Genomic DNA, 14,597 nt, shown 5'->3' with positions numbered 1-14,597 from the left:
TTCTTATGTTGTTTATACATTTTTCCAAACTCCTAAGAGTTGTAGGCACAGCTGGAATGAATCAGGAAGAGAGAGGAAAGGAAGAGAGTACAGAAGGAATTACTGGAAGAGATACTAAGGAGATACTATAAACACTTTAAAGATACTATAGACACTGATCTACTACATTAGAAAATACAGGTTACATTATATATTCTAGATTGAGTATCCCAATCAGGACACAGTCCTATAGTTTATTTACTTATTGCTTATATTTATTTGAGATGATAACAACTAGATAATTCCTTTCTTTTTATTTTCCTCACAAAATCTTGGCATATATCCTCTCCTTGTTCTTTTTCAAATTCATAGCCTTATTTTTCATTATTTTTTGTTACATACATATACCTTCCTAAATAAAACCTACTCAGTATGTATAATTTTATTTGTGTGTTTGTTTTTAAGGCATATCATTTGATATTGGATAAACAGATGTTGTATTCTGCTCTGGGGATGACTGTTTCTCCCACTTGTGTCTTAGTTATGACAGAAACTGCACACATCAAATTTCAGTCCTGTAATGTTAACTCACTTTTTACAATAAACAAGAGAACAAAGAAGAAGGAAGAAGCAGAGTCTCTCTTATGAATGGAGTGTTCAATGGATATTGATCTCTTTTTTCATGTTTGCTTTCTTTTGCTTCTCAAAGTCCTTAATAAAATGAATTTTATTCTGGTTATAATCTTAATTATAATCTTTAGCATATCAAGATCAATATGAATAAATTTCAAGTCAAGGTTGGACTTTTGTACAACTCAGCAAATATTAAAAGTCTTCAGTTAAACTATTACACTTTATTGTTTTAATTTTTTCCTCAATGTAGATCTGCTTCTGTAACATAAGGGTGTTTGATAAACAAACAAGCAAACAAACAACAACATATACGTGAGAGAAATTTTCAGTTTGGCTTCATTGGTCATGTCTTGGTGATCTCTATTCTGGTCTAAAATCAGCCATTCTCAAAGCTATGAGGAATCTCTCAATAGTGACTCAGTTTATCCTTCTGGGCATCCCCCACACAGAGGGTGTGGAGACCATGCTCTTTGTCCTGTTTTTGTCTTTCTACATCTTCACTCTAGTGGGGAACTTGCTCATTCTCCTCACAATTGTCTCCTCCACTCGGCTTCATACACCCATGTACTTCTTCCTGTGCCAGTTGTCAGTGTGTGACATATTTTTCCCTTCTGTGAGCTCTCCCAAGATGCTATTCTACCTCTCAGGAAATAGTAGAGCCATCTCCTATGCAGGCTGTGTGTCCCAGCTCTTCTTCTACCATTTCCTTGGTTGTACTGAGTGTTTCCTGTACACAGTGATGGCCTATGACCGCTTTGTTGCCATATGCTTTCCTCTAAGGTACTCAATAATCATGAACCACAGAGTATGTGCCATCATGGCTATGGGGACATCATTTTTTGGCTGCATTCAGGCTACTTTTCTGACCACTCTCACCTTCCAGTTGCCCTATTGTGGACCCAATGAGGTGGACTACTACTTCTGTGATATCCCTGTGATGCTAAAGTTGGCTTGTGCAGACACATCAGCCCTGGAGATGGTTGGGCTCATCAGTGTGGGCCTGATGCCACTCAGTTGTTTCCTTCTCATCCTCACCTCCTACAGCTTCATCCTTTGCTCCATTCTGCAGATCCGCTCTACTGAGGGACGGCATAGAGCCTTTTCTACCTGCAGTGCCCATCTCACTGCCATCCTTCTTGCCTTTATGCCAGTGGTTCTTATATACCTCCAGCCCACACCTAATCCCTGGCTTAATGCAGCTGTTCAGGTCTTGAATAACCTGGTGACACCTATGCTCAATCCTTTGATATATAGCCTAAGAAATAAGGAAGCAAAATGTTCTCTAAAGAAAATGTTACAGCATGGACCTATGTTATCTAAAAAATGATAAAGAAAGGCTTAGATCTAATACTTTAATACTATAGTGTCTTCAAATGTCTTTCCTTTCTGTGCAATGGATAGCACATATGTCACCACTGTTTTGAAATCTTAAAGATTAACAACAAACAGCTCAAGATGAACTAATAAATTATTTTATCAGCAAAGAGTATCTCTTTCCAATTATCAGAATATCTGGAAATTTCCTTTGCCTGACTTATGCTCTTATCCCTACTATTGTACTTTTCCTTCTTACTTACTACTTCACCAACACAATTTTTTTGTTGCTGTTATTTCCAAAAACATCTAAAATTAATGAGATCTCATTTCAAAGTCTTGGGGTTCTTGATAGAAATCGAAGAATTTCAATTACATGGCCTTGCCATCTATTTGTGATTTCTGAAACATAGCTGAAAAGTCATGAATCATAACTAAGTTATATTGGGAAACATATCTAGATGGGAAACAATTGTGTTCTTATGGATGAAACAGTGTACTTATATCTTCAGTCACCTGTGAAGATATAAGTGTTGGTCATATACTAGGAGTGGTGAAACAGAATTTCTAGGTAGTAGATGAGGAAACTTTGTGAATGGCAGGCAGATTCAGTTGGTTTTAATTTCTAAAAAAAAAAAAATTGAATTTGGGTCTGGAATTATCAGCACATATAAATGCCTTTTCACAGTCTAAGCTGCAATTCATTTGTCATTTCAGACTCTTTCCTTTCACAGAAGCTGTCATTTCTATGTCCTCCTGTAGATTTCCTTTTTTCCTGTGTGCATCAATCATATATAGGTAGAATCCCTGTCTTCTCTCTCTCTCTCTCTCTCTCTCTCTCTCTCTCTCTCTCACATCTATCTATCTATCTATCTATCTATCTATCTATCTATCATCTATCTATCTTTCTATCATCTATTTACAGACAGTATGTATTTGTGTGTGTACATGCATGAATGTGTATGGCTGTGTATATGTGAGAATGTCTGTATATTTGTGAATATATACACTCTGTGTATGTTCATATGCCTTTTTGTCCAGAAGATAATCTCAAATCATTTTGAGCTAGAGTTACAGGACATGCCTAAAGTAGATACTGGGATCTGAGCCATTGTCTCTACTTCATTACTTTAAAAATTATATTTATATTCCTCGTCTTTAAAAGAGTATTTATTATCTGTGGGTCTAAGGAAAACTATTTAGATTGTAGCTAAATATATTGGTGGTGTAGTGAAGTGGCAGTTGCAAGTTTTCTTCCAAGATATGTGACATCACTAGCTCTATGTAAGAACAGTTAATGAAAACTAGATGGCATGAATTAGCAAGAGAATAAGTATGGGAATACGGGAGGATTTGCAGGGAGAAAGGGGGGGGAATGATATAATCGCAAAAAGAAAAATAACTTCAAAAAGCATTCATTAAAAGAAATATGATATAAGCAATGTTTTCTATTTACTGGACAAATAAACATCAATGGAGTGCTTGGTCACTAGAAGGGATGGTGTAAGAGGGAAGCAAAATGCTGATTAATGAAGTGGTAGGGAACCAGTACTGACAGTTGATAGATCACTGAGATGGCAAGACCCTGCCGAGGGCAGTCTTGTCCTAGATGCCTCCTCTAGGCCCAATATAATATAGCTTGATTTTGAACTATGTACAGAAAACATGCAATGCATTTAGTAGGTAAAGAAGTGATTTATTTTACTGCACGGTCCCAATTTATGAGAATTATATTTCCTTCCCTCAGTAACTAGAGTATAATAATTTCACTTAAAAACATCCTTCCAATTTTTACTCAAATTCCTTTTAGAAACATAGATGAAGGCTTTGTGATATATCTTTATGCTAGATTTCAAATTTGGAGCTTTTCTCAAGTATCTATATTCTCTGAGTTTTTGTAAAAATAAGAATTTTTCTGAAAAAAATTCTAATCCAAAATTAATTCACCTCTTATTCATAACAGACTCTTATGGTTATTGGTAGCATATTTATTCATTAATACAGAAGAATAAATCTTAATGAATCTTATTCATAACAAATCATAGCAATAGTCAATAGTTTGTAGAGACATGTTGGGGTTTTTGAGTATAACCCTCCCTGATTCAATTATTGACCAATGTTATCAATAGTAACATAACTGATACAAAAAATAAATGATTATTGAGCACATGAGAACACATTTTGTAAATTTTATCATTGGAAGAAGCAAACTCAAAAGGCATAAGATAGGCATACATTAAAATTGATAATATCAAAAGAATAGTATAAAATCAAATTTTGGCTTTAAATTACACCAAATGACTCTTATCTATAAGTATTAAAAATTTAAAATTTATCACATTGGCTGTTTGATGAATGACTAAGGGCTCAATATTAAGGTTTTGTGTTTGTTTGCTTATTTAAGTGTATTTGAGAATATTCTTCAGATCAATTCTTCACTTTTTTTGTTCAATACATGCACATATAGTCTGAATACCTCATTACAGTGGAATTTACGTCTTGTAGCTACATACATTTCCCACTAAATTCTGAGTATTAATTTATCTCTCAATACCTTACTGAAGTTTTATGCTAGTTTTATTTCTAATTCTCTAGGGATTAAGGAGTAAGCTACTATATTGTCTGCAATTAAAAATAAATATTTTCCTTCTTTCCTCATTTTTTTTTTATAAATAATTTATTTATTTTTGAACATGAAATGCTTTTTTATAGCATGTTTCACAAGGGGAGGGGGTAAGAGGGGCCAGGTGGTGGAAAAGTACAAAATCTTCTTGGCCTGTGCCTTGAAACATGTCATGGTCTATACGGTACACTGCCTTGAATTATGATCTACCTGCTGTTCTTCAGAAGATATGGTACACTGCTTGAGTTATGGTCTCCCTGCTATTCTTAAGATGATATGGTACACTGCTTTGAGTCTATCTGCAGTTGCTAAGCAGGATCTTGCAGTTGCCAAGCTTCAGAGGACATTGTGCAGGTGGGGAAAGGTGGGGGGTGAGGGTAAGGGCGAGGGTCCTGGCTTCTGGCATCTCCCCCTTCTCTGTTTAGTTAGAGAAGGCATCTTATGATCAATCCCAACTATGTGAATTTTGAATTTGGACGTCTAATTATGGGGGGGTCTTAGACAAGTTCACAACCCCAAAACACTGATGTGAGACGAGTCACATCGATGGTCAAAGGTTTTAGGCTGTCGACGATGGGCAACGTCAAGGGACTCCGATGTGGGTGAAAGGAGGGTGAGGGCCCTGTCTTAGGCCATGTAGGCTGCACCCACTCCCAGCACCACGCACTCCTTTTCGGCTGCATTGGGTGGGCCCCTGGGAAGTGGACCTACAATAATCCCGTCATTGGGCTAACTCACAGCCATCCTAGTCCCTTGTAAATGTTCAATTTACCAACCATTTGTCAGTTTGGGGTGTAATATTGTCATAAAGGAAGGCTCCCCAATGTTAGCGGCCATATCAAGGGCGGCCTTGGTTTAGGAAAAAGCCAATTTTTGTTGTGGTGATCAAGAGGCCAAGCTCTCTATCGAGAGAAACGGGGGCAAAGCCAGGCATACCAGGAACCCTTCTGGAGGGCGTGGAAGTCTAGCGGTCGACCGTAGGGGGGAGGCAGGGCAGCTGGCAGCTGTGTCAGTCTCCTGCAGAGTCACTTCTGGATCCTCTTCAATTTTCGGCTGATGGTAATGAACTTCAACCGTCTTCTTGATGGCAGCATCAACCTGGTTCCGTGGATGACAGGTCGCGGGTTTTGATCTCTGTCTCGCTTAATCTTGATGTCCTGCGCACATCCTCTCAATGAGGGTCCGTCCAGAGGGGTCCGTTCCTCGAGCCCCACGTCTGGGTGCCACTTGACCCGACTGGCAGGCCCTAGTTATTCGTGGGGGCGAGGAGGACTGCAACCTGCTATTCTTCAGAAGATATGGTACACTGCTTGAGTTATGATCTCCTTGCTATTCTTCAGATGATATGGTACACTGCTTTGAGTCTATCTGCAGTTTCCAAGCAGGATCTTGCAGTTGCCAAGCTTCAGGGAACCTTGTGCAGCTGGGAAAAGGTAGGGGGTGAGGGTAAGGGCGAGGATCCTGACTTCTGGCCCATCTGGATTAGAACTTCTAATGGCAGGCATCACGGGTGATTCATTTTTGCCTGGGATGCTGCGTGAGTTCAAGCTCCTGGGAGTCCCTGTTTCTCTCGGTTTTCTGGCTCTTTCCTCATTTTTATACTCTCAGGGGATTTCTTATACTGCAGCTAATTGAACAACAATTTACACTTGATAATAATCATGATGAGGTGAGTGTAAACTAATTTATCATTGTTTTAGTATAAGGAGCTATCAACTCATGAAAGTCAGGACCTAATGGAAATTGAGAATCTTGAATCATCTGAATAGAAAAACCGAATTAAGTTACATTGAGCAAAAGCTGCATACTGAAACTGCAGTGTTCTCCTGAGTTGGTTTTGATATTCTTATGCATTTGTCTTGTCCTCTCAAATATTAATGAATGGACCCACAAATGAGTTGCATATTCATAAATATTCAGTATTAGTGACCAGCTCACTGTCTCTCACATTGCAGGTCTTCTTTTCAAAAATATACTATTTGTACTTTGACTATTTCATACGTATGTTTTATGCATCTTGCATTTTTCTTCTTTAAACTCCAGCCTCTCTTATCTCTGCCCTACTCATGTCCTTTTTTCCCTAACAATCTGTTTTCATGTTATCTATACATGTTTCTGTCCCCTGGTTATGGCCAGGAACATTTGCATCCTTGGGTTAGAACTATGCGTTGGAGTTTCATGGTCACTGTGCTGATACTACTGAAGAGAGTCACTCCCCAAATCCCAGATTCCATCAATAGTTTTCAGATCAGTTCTGTGGTGGGAAATACTAATATTTATTTTCCAAATAGTCATAATTACAAACTGTCTTCTATTTTCTTTATTTCCTTAGGCAAAAGAGGTTCTCAAGACTAATTAGAGAAGTTTCCATTTACACTGAACAGTGGTAAATAGAGACTAACGGCTACCTAAAATGCTGGGGGAAAGTGAAAAATGAGGCCTGAAGCCTAATCAAGACATTTGTATTACTATCCCTTCTAAGGCTCAAGAAACATTACAGATGGGGGTTAAGGAGGGAGAATTAGACTTAGAAGATAGGGAGAAAGGAGGTAAAATTATATCATCCAAACGTAACAGTCATTGCAATCGTGAATTAAAGAAGTTGAGCTTGTTTCTGTTGAGCCTGTTTGCCAGAGCCACTCACAGTTGTTTCTGGATCTTGAAAGGGTGTGTGAGACCACACACCCTACTGCTGAACTCCAAACAGAGAATGGTTTCAATAATCAACACTGAATAGTAGGATGAAAAGATTCAGGTTAAAGAAAATCTGCCATGTCATTCCTTTTTATATAACAGAAAAAGATCAGTTTTCGTGTCAAAGCAATGATATGATATTTACAAAATCATTTTCTATTTTCCCAGAAAACTGAATCACTCTATGTGCTAAGGCATTTTTAAAAATATGGATATTAGATATAGCCCCATTGTACAGTTCTTGCCTAAAACACAAAATGCTCTGAGATTAATCCCAGTACCATAAGCATAGATATGCTGAATATTTCAAAAGAGAAATAAAAATTAATGGAAAGAATATATTCGCATTAGAACAATTCACTTCTACCATGCATCATATGTTGAATGTAATACTTATCTCTCTGCCACAAATCTGCCCAATGCTTTCTTTACATCTTTGTTCCTCAAACTGTATATCAATGGGTTCAGCATGGGGATCACTGTGGTATAGAACACAGAAGAAACCTTCTCTTGCTCCAGAGAGTTACTTGAAGGAGGCTTGAAATACATGAAGGTGATAGACCCAAAGAATATCCCCACAGCCATGAGATGAGAGCTGCAGGTTCCAAATGCTTTGGACCTGCCCTTTGATGACCTGATGTGCAAGATGTTGCAGAATATGAAGACATAGGAGATGACAACAGCTAGGGTGGGTACCAAGGTGTTGAATCCTGCAATGATAAATAGAAGGAGTTCATTCAGCTTTGTGTCAGAGCAGGAGAGGTTTAGGAGGGGAAGAACATCACAGAAATAATGGCTTATGATGTGGGATTTACAGAAGCTCAGATTCATCATAGCACTTGTGTGTGCTAAGGCAGAGAAAAAGCCTAAGATGAAAGCAACCAGCACCAACAGTGAGCAGAGTCTGGAGGACATGATCACATTATACAGCAATGGTCTGCAGATGGCCACATAGCGATCATATGCCATGGCAGTCAGGAGGTAACCCTCAGCCACCACAAAGATTACAAAGAAAAAGAGCTGGGCCATGCACTCTGAATAGACAATCACATTTTTCTTCCCAAGGAAGTTCACCAGCATTTTAGGTGTAATGACAGTGGAATAGCAGAGATCAACAAAGGATAAGCTGCTGAGGAAATAGTACATGGGTGTGTGCAGCAGTGGGCTGACTGTGATGAGCAGGATCATGCCCAGGTTCCCCACTGCTGTCACCACATAGATGCCCAGGAACAGAAGGAAGAGGGGCAGCAGGAGCTCAGGCTGCTGTGTTAATCCCACCAAGACAAACACAACTGCTGCAGAATGATTCCCAGTGCCCATTCTTTCATGATTTCTGTGGAAATAGAAAATCAGAGTTTAGTTTACTACCATACTACAATGGACATGCCTGATATCATACAAAAACTAAATATATCTTTGTGGAAGAACTTTATTCATCTTCCAAATAAAGCTAAAGGTTCAAACAGAGCTTACAAAAGTACCACTGTATTATTTTCAACTCTTGTCAAAGACCTAACTATATCTCCTTCAAATTTCTCTCTTGTGAATTTTGATTGCAAAATAAAATATTTCCTTGCTGACTTAAAAAGATTAATCTTTATGTAACAGCAAAGTAAATTTTGCCCTAAAGAAAGGAAGAAGCATGTGCAGTCAGATGAAGAGAGGAAATTCTGTGTGTGTTAGCTCATCCATTTAAAACTCGACTCAGGGATCTGAGACAGGATTGATGTGGCTTTGATAGCAGTTTTGGCCATATACATTATAGTATCAACCTAGGTTCCATCGTTCAATTCTTTCTCAAAGACAAAACAAACTATGTGAACCAATTCAACAAAATTTCAATGAAATAAATCAAGAAAGTAAAAAGAGAAAAAGACTGTGGAAGATTCTAAAACTGTTTTTCTAGTTTCTTTACATATGGTTATCTTCAAAATACTTACAAACTAGAAAATGGTAGTCTCAACTCCACTGCTTTGAAAACACTTTTGGTTCTTCAGTCTCCATCTGGAGGAAAGGTGGAGATGTACATGTATAAAAAGCATTTAGTCACTACAAGAAGAAAACTGTCTCTCATTGAAAAACCCCTGGATCCTGACTATATTCATAAAGGCTGTTAAACAGCTATTTCTACAGTGCGCTGTGATGAAACTCAACATCCTGTTCTATACTTGTTTACCCCAAGTTTTACAAGGAGAGTTTTCTCCATTTCAACTATTCTCAAAATTGTCACCTATGTACTATCCTAAATGGGATTAAAACAGCAGGAGAGCAATTCCAGCAAAGAGTACATTATTATCTCAGAATCTTATATAATTTCTTGAAAATTAGGTTTGAGAAAACCATAGAAAAGGGGAAATAAGTATTTCTGGCTTTCACAGATTTTATCAAAATGATATTACATATTTGGGAAAATATGAAAGAATGTTCTTCCAAAGCACTCTTCAAGAAAAAGAAGCCCTTGTGTGAATAGCTTTGAGCTATATTTCTTAGACTGTGATCTCAAGATGATCTATGAGGACAAAGAACAAACCCACAAATTTTCACTAATGATTTCAAATGAGTGGTTTTTTTTATTACTTTCATTGAGAGAGTGAACATGAGTGTATTGAAATGAAGTAACACTCCAGCTGCAAATAAAGCTGTCAAACTTCATAACCTCAGGATTTTACATATATCTTGGGCAAGACAAAGAAAAAATAAATTAAAAGGCTGAAATTGTGGATAATCTCAACATCAACAAGGACTTCATTTCAAAGATTGACTTCACTGCTGGTAAGTTTGACACTTTGGACAAGTCATTTAGTGAGTTTTAATGTGAATCAAGAATGAGAATACAACTTTGTAAGAATTGCTTTTGGCCAACCAAACCATTGGTACTAATCAATAGGTAATATACATTTAAAAGCTTTAATATTGTCATATAATGCAGAGATGTGAAAATATATGAGCTTGTAATAAGACATTTGTGCATTTCCTTTTCATCCCAACCATTTCACCTTTGCAGATGAAAATATATAGTAACATTTGAGAATATGTGTCTTTCACACATGTTCTAACTTCTGAATTTTGAAGTGAAATTGAAAGTAGCAAGCACTATTCTGGAGCCTGAGAGAAATTATGACATGGATTCTCTATCTCACAGAGTGTTTCAGTCTAGTGCTTCTAAGCCAGTGGGAAACTTAGAAGATTAATGATTTATCTCCTCATGGTCTGAAATGATTCCTTTAAGATAAATAGGAAAACAGGAATTTCTGTTTACCAAAGAATGATATATTTAAGGTTGATTTATCCCTTGTTCTCTTTCTTTTGGAGTTATGTGTCAGTTAATTGGCAAGATACAGAGGCCTGTTAAATACATCCTACAGAAAAGCTTTAGGAAATGAAATACTTCAGCATCATGGATTCCTAGTGAGATTCTCTGTACCACAGCTGGTTAAATTTGGACTATAAACCATCCTTTCAGATTATACAACCCAGTCATTAAAAAGGAACAGCAAAGGATGATATAAAATTAGTAGATATTAGCTACTGGAGAGAATACTGAAAGAAATACTGCCATGTAAAACTGAGATGTTACATGTGCGTGAACATGATGGTTATCCCAACTGTTCCTCTATGACATATCATATTGTTGTCATAAATGATCCTAGGCACTTACCTAGGTTCTGCACATGAAACGAAGTTCTTCTAAATTGCTTGGTTTCTTTTTTATGTAACAGATAACTATTATTACATTCCAAGAAATACCTCCCTATTTTTTAAACACATATGTCAAACACTGAATTAAAATTTTTGTCTCAAGTGAATTACCAATATTCATCTAGTAGAGAAAACTCCATGTCCTGAAGCAGATCACCTCAAACATATAATCATGAGCGTGTTGTGATATAACTTTTATTTGATGCTCTTTAATCTTGGGATTTATTATGAAACAAAACACTAATAAATATAGAAATTCCCTGTAGTCCCCAGCATTTAATAACAGCCTGCAGGAATGACTTCTGGGCCTCATGTAACCATCTGCCCCAGGAGGATTGATGATGGTTGGAAAGAAAGTACTTATTATGTATTTACAAGTCATCCATCAGGATACAAATTAAGTTATAGATCAGTTACTTTTTAAACTAAGTTTTATTTTATTTTTATTTACAGAAAATAATTGATTTTGTTTGGCTTTAGTCAACTTAAAATTCAAAAAAAGAAAAAGAAAAAATAAACAAAGAATTGTTTACACATTTCCTGGGGCCTTTGAGAGAGGTGTTATGTTTAAGAGGAAGAACTAAACAAAGCCTAAAACACTCAAGATATCATCACCATGTGGCTGAGACACACACATTCATGCTCTTCCCAGTCTCAAGCCCAGACACTACATGCTTTTGAAAATGTTCCTTCAGTAACATATTCAGAGATTCGGACCCCCTCCATTAGATACATAATTCTTCTCATGTTTTATTGTTGTTGTTGTTGTTGCTGTTGCTGCTGCTGCCGTTGCTGTTCTGTTTATATTTGAGGTAGAACCTTACTGAGCAGTCCATAGATTCAAATATGCAATTCTTTTAACTTAGCATTCAAGTGCTTAGATCACCCATGATCTAAATACTTTGGTTCCTTTTTAATTATTCATTAATTGAAAAGATGTTTTCACATATATTATATCCAGATTATGATCTCTTCCTCTACTGATCCTCTGAGTTCCTCCTCATCTCTCCTCCTATCTGAATTCAAACACTTCCTGTCTCTCATTAGAAAACAAACAAGCTTCTAAGGGATAATAACAAAACAAAGTAAAATAAGATAAAATGAAAGTAACATATCAGAATCAGATAAAACAAAGAGAAGGAAAGAGCCCAAGAGAAGGCACAAGAAACAGATACAGGGACATAGTAGTTTGCACTCTCAAGGATCCCATTAAAGCTCTAAACTGGAAGCCATAGTATATATGCAAAGTCCCTTAGGATATATATATTTAAAAATCTGTTTCAGGACATTAAGAGAGGAAGATTTGCCAAAGATGCCACTAAGTTCATTTCCATTGGCCATCTATACCTGGCCATTCAGTCTGCTCTGAATGTAGGTTATTTACTTATTCAGACTCCCTCGGAGAAAATCAACTTTCATTTGCAAATTGTTATTAACAGCAGAGAGTTTCAGGTTAGGGATAGGCCATGTGTCCACTTCTTTCAACTCTAGGATAGCACCTATTGCAGACTCCAGTAGACTCTGTGAATGTTGCCTCAATATGTGCTCATACGTAAGCCACTACCATTGATGCTGTCTCCTTCGAGAGCTCCATCCCTCCAGGTTTTATGCTTGTCCTGACTCTTCTTCCACTTCCAGGATATTTTCCTGATATAGCCTTTTATACAGTGTAAACAGACAGATCACAGATATGGTTTTCTAAGTTAGGTATGGGGAATTTTCACTCTTAAATATATTTTTATTTGTTGGAAAAAAGATTAAATTTAACTATAATGTACATATACACATATTTTCTTTTTTGTTGTTAATTAATTAAAATATCAAATGATGCTTCCACTACCAGTCCCCCTTTCATGGAATCCCTCCCACTAGCCCTCCTTCTCTTCTCCTCTGAGAGGGTGCCCCACCCCGAGGCATCTCCTCTCACTGGAAGAGCTAGTCTAAGCCTGATTAGGTACAACCCCTCCCACTTAGGCCAGTCAAGGCAACCATGAAGACTGAGCTACCTAACTGCTAAATATGTGTTGGGGAATCTCAGTTTTTCCAGTTTCTGTCTATAACAAATAAAGCTTCTATGAACATAGTTGAGCATGTATCCTTAGGGAATAGTGGATCATCTCTAGAGTATATACCCAGGAGTGGTATAGCTAAGTATTCAGGTAGAACTATTTCCAATTTTCTAAGAAACACCCAGATTAATGTCAAGAGCTGTTGTACAAATTTGCAGTCTCAATACCAGTAGAGGAATGATTCCCATTTGAAACATCCTCCCCAGCATGACCTGTCCCTTGAATTTTTGATCTCAGTCAATCTGATTGGTATGAGATGTCATCTCAGGGCCACTTTGATTTGCATTTGCCTGCTGATTAAGGACGTTGAAATTTCTTTTTAAGTACTTCTTCGACATTTGAGAGTTCTCTGTTAAGAATTCTCTGTTTAGCTCTATACACAATTTTTATAATTGAGTTATTTAGTTTGTTGGAGTTTAACATGTTGAGTTCTTTATATGTTTTGGTTATCATACCTCTGTTGATTGTATGGGTAATTAAGATTTTTTTCTTATCTGTAACCTGATGTTTTGTCTTGTTGACAGTGTCCTATAACTTACAAAGACGTTTTATTTTCATGAGGTCTGATTTATCAATTTTTGATCTTAAGGCCTATGCCATTGGTGTTCTATTCAGGAAATTGTCTCCTGTATCAATGCATCAAGGCTATTTCCCAATTTCTTGTCAATTAGGTTCAATGTGTCAGGGTTTATGTTGAAGTCCTTTATCTACTTAGACTTTTTACAGAGTGTTAAATATGGATTTATTTGCATTTTTCTACATGCAGACACCCAGTTAGACCAGTGGCATATATGGAAGATGCTTTCTTTTTTCCCATGTATGGTTTTGGCTTCTTTGTCAAAAATCAAGAGTCTTTGGTATGAGGGTTTATTTGTGGCTGTTTTATTCTGTTTACATTGATCAACTTGTCTGTCTCTGTACAGTATCAGTTTTTAATATTCCTCTATAGGAATACTGTAGTATTCTCCTATAGTATAGTATAGCTTGAGGTCAGGGATGGTGATTCCTCCAGAGGGTTTTTTTTTGTAGTTGTTGTTTTGGTTTTTTGTTATGTTATTGTTGAAGATTGCTTTGGACATTTTAGGACAGCTTCTATTTCCTAAGGGGTTAAAGGACTGTTTGGAAAGTTTACCAGATCTTACTTTTACTTTGCTATATGGTATCAGTCTAGAAATTCATTCATATCATTCAGATTTTCCAATTTTGTGTAGTATAGGCTTTTGAGGTATGAACTAGTGATTATTTTATTTCCTTAGCTTCTGACGTTATGCCTCCCTTTTCATTTCTAATTTTGTTAATTTGAAAATACTCTCTGTGTCTTTTTGTTAGTTTAGCTAAGGGTGTGTCTATCTTTTTTTTTTTCTCTCAAAGAACCAGCTCTTGGTTTTGTTAATTCTTTGTTTTTTTCTCTTTGTTTTTAGTTAATTAACTTTAGCCCTGAATTTGAGTATTTCCTGCTGCCTAGGCTGCTTGGGTGGGTTTGGTTCTTTGTGTTGTAGAGTTTTCATGTGTGCTGTTAGGGTTAGGGTTAGGATTAGGGTTAGGGTTAGGGTTAGTGTTAGTGTTAGTGTTAGGATTAAGATTAG

The 14,597-nt window shown here is 36.9% G+C and overlaps 2 protein-coding genes across 2 annotated transcripts; one reads left to right on the top strand and one right to left on the bottom strand.

The window, feature by feature from the left end:
* Positions 1 to 1,006: 1,006 nt before the first annotated feature.
* On the top strand, positions 1,007 to 1,939 carry LOC114611217 (olfactory receptor 149-like). The gene has a single exon (XM_028755867.1). It carries the CDS (start codon positions 1,007 to 1,009, stop codon positions 1,937 to 1,939), a length of 933 nt encoding a protein of 310 aa, XP_028611700.1.
* Positions 1,940 to 7,636: 5,697 nt separating this feature from the next.
* LOC114611236 (olfactory receptor 8D1-like) lies at positions 7,637 to 8,563 on the bottom strand. Its single transcript, XM_028755882.1, has one exon. The coding sequence runs from the start codon at positions 8,561 to 8,563 to the stop codon at positions 7,637 to 7,639; it is 927 nt and encodes a 308-aa protein (XP_028611715.1).
* Positions 8,564 to 14,597: the final 6,034 nt, after the last annotated feature.

Source organism: Grammomys surdaster, unplaced genomic scaffold (genome assembly GCF_004785775.1).
Source record: "Grammomys surdaster isolate TR1022 unplaced genomic scaffold, NIH_TR_1.0 126086, whole genome shotgun sequence".
NCBI lineage: Eukaryota > Metazoa > Chordata > Mammalia > Rodentia > Muridae > Grammomys > Grammomys surdaster.
This window is presented reverse-complemented; position numbering and strand designations above follow the sequence as displayed.

Bases quoted from the DNA above. Each gene is read 5' to 3' on its own strand.
- LOC114611236 (XM_028755882.1), bottom strand. From the start codon at position 8,563: ATGGGCACTGGGAATCATTCTGCAGCAGTTGTGTTTGTCTTGGTGGGA.
- LOC114611217 (XM_028755867.1), top strand. From the start codon at position 1,007: ATGAGGAATCTCTCAATAGTGACTCAGTTTATCCTTCTGGGCATCCCC.